This window comes from Pyrus communis, chloroplast (genome assembly GCF_041283825.1).
Source record: "Pyrus communis voucher 3978 chloroplast, complete genome".
Classification (NCBI taxonomy): domain Eukaryota; kingdom Viridiplantae; phylum Streptophyta; class Magnoliopsida; order Rosales; family Rosaceae; genus Pyrus; species Pyrus communis.
This window is the reverse complement of record NC_045336.1, coordinates 30,001-35,000: the sequence shown is the minus strand read 5'-3', so window position 1 is coordinate 35,000 and position 5,000 is coordinate 30,001. Positions and strand designations below refer to the sequence as shown.

The 5,000-nt window shown below is 30.5% G+C and overlaps 2 protein-coding genes and 4 non-coding genes across 6 annotated transcripts, besides 1 other annotated feature; 4 read left to right on the top strand and 2 right to left on the bottom strand. All coding sequences in view use genetic code 11, as the record gives it.

Moving 5' to 3' along the window:
• Positions 1–5,000: part of a sequence feature (large single copy region, LSC) that runs on past both edges of the window.
• Positions 646–717, bottom strand: trnT-GGU. Its single transcript has one exon. It is a non-coding gene; the product is annotated as a tRNA-Thr (tRNA).
• On the top strand, positions 1,241–1,313 carry trnE-UUC. Its single transcript has one exon. It is a non-coding gene; the product is annotated as a tRNA-Glu (tRNA).
• On the top strand, positions 1,373–1,456 carry trnY-GUA. The gene has a single exon. It is a non-coding gene; the product is annotated as a tRNA-Tyr (tRNA).
• On the top strand, positions 1,900–1,973 carry trnD-GUC. The gene has a single exon. It is a non-coding gene; the product is annotated as a tRNA-Asp (tRNA).
• psbM (photosystem II protein M) lies at positions 3,209–3,313 on the top strand. The gene has a single exon. It carries the CDS (start codon positions 3,209–3,211, stop codon positions 3,311–3,313), a length of 105 nt encoding a protein of 34 aa, YP_009718705.1.
• On the bottom strand, positions 4,507–4,596 carry petN (cytochrome b6/f complex subunit VIII). The gene has a single exon. It carries the CDS (start codon positions 4,594–4,596, stop codon positions 4,507–4,509), a length of 90 nt encoding a protein of 29 aa, YP_009718704.1.

Below are 5,000 nucleotides of genomic sequence, written 5' to 3'. Positions count from 1 at the left end.
CTGGAATTGGAATCAAAGAAAGATATTTAAAATGGCTCGTATGTTGTGACTTGGAATAAATGTTTCTCGGTAAAGGAAGGGAATAGTAATTTATTCATTCCTAATTTATTCCTATAGAACGTCTAGGAACAAGAAGATTAAATCGGATATATCGACAGATTCCCGCGTAGTCCAAAGAAAAAAAAGATCCAATTTCATCTCTATCGAATTTTAATATCAGAATAGTGGATATAATTATGATGCAATGGGTTAGGTCCACTTACTTTTTATTTTGTTGATTTCTAATCGATTTAATTGGAATAATGGAAAATAGGAAAGGAATAGTAATATTTGAAGATTTAACGAGACGACTTATCCTTACATTCATTATAATATTTAATATAATATTTATAATAATTATATTATTTATTTAATAATAAATAATATATTTTTTATTTAATAATATATTTAATTTATTAAAATAGCAAATTTATAACCATACTATAATTAATTATAATGTTATAATTTTGATTATATATTAAAATATTTAATTATACGGTTTGTTACTTTTTTTTTATTACTTTATTACAAAGATCAACAATATCTTTATTCGCACTTCAAATATGAATACTACTGCCGGAGTTTTATGATTTATGAAAAAAGCAAAGCCCCTTATCGGATTTGAACCGATGACTTACGCCTTACCATGGCGTTACTCTACCACTGAGTTAAAAGGGCTTGTTTGATCCAATTCCTGAATAAAGACACTATGAGTTTAGTATATATACTTATTATAATAGATGTACATAGATATATCTTATAATAAGTATAAGGGTTCATTCAGGAATGAAAAATTTTCTTTATCCAGTAAAAGTAAATTAAATAATTTAATATAATTTAATATAGAGTATATAATATAGGTAAAATAAAAGGTTTATTGATATTGGATTTGATAAATATCAATACAATGAATTGTTTCAAGACTATCCTAATTGACATCATAACTAAATTCATTTGAGTGATACATGTATCCACTAATTTAACATAGATCCAAGATATTTCATTGAATCATTGATAAAGAGATTCGGATAAAGAGATTCGGCGTGGCCTTTGAACCAAACTTTTATCGAAAAAAATTGTATAGAAAGAATCGTGAAAGACGGAAAGATCCTTCGTATCGAGTCATACCATTCCATTATATTGACAATTTTAAAAAACTATTCATACTATGAACATAGTATGATGGCGGTCGTGCAAGTCTGCCCCCATCGTCTAGCGGTTCAGGACATCTCTCTTTCAAGGAGGCAGCGGGGATTCGACTTCCCCTGGGGGTAGGGTACTACGAAAGGAAGTTGATCGTGGATTATCAATAAGCCTGGAATTGATTCTTCCTGGGTCGATGCCCGAGCGGTTAATGGGGACGGACTGTAAATTCGTTGGCAATATGTCTACGCTGGTTCAAATCCAGCTCGGCCCAATAATTTGCCGATCCGCCATGAAATGATATAATATAACCCATTTGTTGCTCTCCAGAAATGCCCGATCCCCCAATCCCAATACGGAAGAAATCCATTTTATGATATATCTATACCACTATTTATTTACTCTCTTTTTACAAGAAATTCTTATCTTGCTAATGATCTAGATTCATATCAGGATCCGTAACTATAAAGTAAAGTTTAAGGAAAAGAGTAAATAAAAAAAAACTTTTTTGATTGAACGAGTGATTATCCAATTGATTTGGCAATAACGAAAGGATTACTAGTAATACCGGCTGCTCTCACTAAAGTACATATACATATGGGTATCGATATATCACACTCGCAGCTCTGTTACAACACGCCAATTCTAATCGAAATTGAAAGGGTTAGAATGAAATCATAAAAATATGTATACTTTATTTTATTATGGTATTTACTTGGGATTGTAGTTCAATTGGTCAGAGCACCGCCCTGTCAAGGCGGAAGCTGCGGGTTCGAGCCCCGTCAGTCCCGACGAATCCAAATCCAATAAAAAACTATATCAATTCATCTCTCTATTTTTTGTGAAAAGAAGTCCAAATAACATAATTTCATTCCCAACAGCGATCCCTCTTCTTTTTTTCTTTTTCGTTTCACATTTATCATCAACCAAATGGGGGAATTTCCATTTCTTCGACTAGTACCGATTCGATTGATGGGAGAGAGGCATATGTGGATTAGTACAATTATTATATTATTAGCATCAGATTCAGGATTCCACGGGATACCGTACTGGGTCTGGCTTTTTCAATTACTCCCGATCTGTGAAATATGAAATAGAGTAGAGTATTGTATGTTTCCCGGGAGTCCATACATAAATGGAATTTGTACAATATAAAATAAATTGAACATAGTTACTGTGTATAGAATAGTATAGAATACTTTTTTTTTAAGATTAAAATAAAAGTATATCCTTTTCGGGCCCTATTTTGTGTAACCTCAATTTCAAATTTTACTAATTTGAAATAATCTATCTCATTCAAATTTCGCATTGAGCTTTTGATATATGCGTCCCATTACTAATCCAATGAAAGAGGATATTCAAAAAATAAAGATCAAACAAGGATCACTTTTTTATTAGCGAGGTAATGCATTTTTTTTTTTTTTTTTTTATTATATTTTATAAGGGTTTTTCCTTGAAAGAACAAACTTTTTAAATTTATATATAAATATATAAAAAAATAGTTAATTTGATGGAATATTCGATTTTTTTATACCGGAATTTGTACTCGTCTTTATCATACTTCTTTTGTTTTCCAAGAAGATTGGATCATTAAAAAAAGGAGTTTATAACTTAGCTCCTTCCTTTTTTTTCATTGAGCTTCTATTGTTTGTTGGGGTTTGTTTAGAACCAATGGTAAGTGGAAAGGCGGTTAGATGATACTTCATCAGATGATTGTACAAAGAGGGCGGTAGGTTATAGAAAAGAAAGAATGGAAAAGAATGATAAATAAATAAAGGAATTATTGATTGTATCGGGAATCAAATTTTGAGTTCAGTATGGATAAAAGATTGTCCTATGTTATACTATTCAATTCTTGACGATGAATCGATTTGATAGCTCCGATATTGTTATTCATGATATTGATCCGATTCGATATCATCGAGATGTAATGCATCCCATTGAATTTCCAGGCGAAAGATTTATTATCTCTATGGGATTAACTCCCGAGTTATTGCGAATTAAAGAAAAATTAAACAATGAGATTATGGAAGTAAATATTCTCGCATTTATTGCTACTGCACTGTTTATTCTAGTTCCTACTGCTTTTTTACTTATAATATACGTAAAAACAGTCAGCCAAGGTGATTAATTTGAATTAAACTTGATTTTTTATTTCTTATCAATAATTGCAGAGAAGAAAAGGATACAAATTTCGCGTCTTAACTGAAATGGGCAGACTAGAATCAGTCGTATTCTATGAGATACGATAGTATGGTAGAAAGATTCAGATATTTCTTTCTACCATACTATCTAGTATTGTTATTGTAGTGTATAAAGTTGTATTGTAATGCGGGTTAATTTAATATAGATTAATATAGATCAATCTACAATAGTATCATCATATTCCTTTTCTATATATATAGAAATCGATTTAATTACGTATATATAATATATATAGTGATAATGTATATTATATAGTATCCCAATTCTATTTCTTTGCTTTATCTATTTGTATTTAATTTGTGTTGATTTCAATTAAATTAATTTGAAATAATCGAAAGCGACTTTTACGATTAGAATTCCTAGATTTCTTATTATTTTCAATACGAATCCCGATCGAAGAAGTCATTGATTGAGGAGTTGACAAATGATCCATGGGAACTTCTTCGGATTTCGAAAAGGATTAGTAAAACCCGTCGACTTTTAACGTTTGAACCATGATATGAAATGGGTTCAATAAAACAAGCAAAACATAAATAAAATTTCGAAAATAGTAAAACTAAAACAAGCGGCGCAATATGTGACTCGCCCAAGACAATATTTTAGGATGTGCAGTATCTCGTTGGACAACTACTATGTTGTTTCCCAATGTGTATCCACGTAATGGAATAACCGAATTGTTTTCTCTTTGATCTTTGAACAGTAAAGAGGTAAACAAAATAAAAAAAAGTTCCGTTCTTCCTCATGGTCCATATCTAACTTTGGTAAGAGTCAGTTCATCGAAATAGAAAATTTATGAAGAATTCAGTTGGAATAAATTTCCTACCATTTGTATTCCTTTTACTTTTTTTACTTTCAAAATACGAACACGGAAATAATTGAAATATTTCTTTGATTGAAAGAGTATTCTTCATATATATTTATTATTCATAGAATACATTACTCAACTAAAATCCAAGAGAATTTCGAAATGAAGATATTTTTCATTTCTATTTCAATTTAAAAATAAAATTTTAAATTGAAATAGTGAAATTTTAAATAAAAAAAACTTTGCCGACTTTGCCGAACGATCTATAAAAAAAAGTGATACTGTTTAGTTCCTAAACTCAATTAGTAGTACTTCTAGAGTCCACTCCTTCCCCATACTACTAGTGAAAGGGAAAACGTAAAGACTACCATTAAAGCAGCCCAAGCGAGATTTACTATATCCATGTGAATTATGTCCTCTATCTCTATGAAGGAATTATTCAATTATTGTTCACTAATAAATAATAGGGGAATCACTGGCGCAGAGTCAAAAAGTTATTCTGACCCAACACCGTTGATGAAACAATCCAATAAATCCAATTATAACAAGTTCTTATACGATTTCTAGTATAATTAGAAAAGATTAAGCCCAAGCAAAATATGCGGAAACCCCCTTGGAAGTATCAAAGAAATGATACTAAGATGTAGAAAAAAACCTATTCCTTATTTTGTTGCTCTTCATTTAGTTAAGTAAAAAGTATAAAAATAGAGAAGGAAGATAGATCACCATCTATCACATACCCTATTTCTTTCCTTCTTTACCACACCACCTTTCCCATTTGATTTTGATCTAATCCTTACCGTCTCCC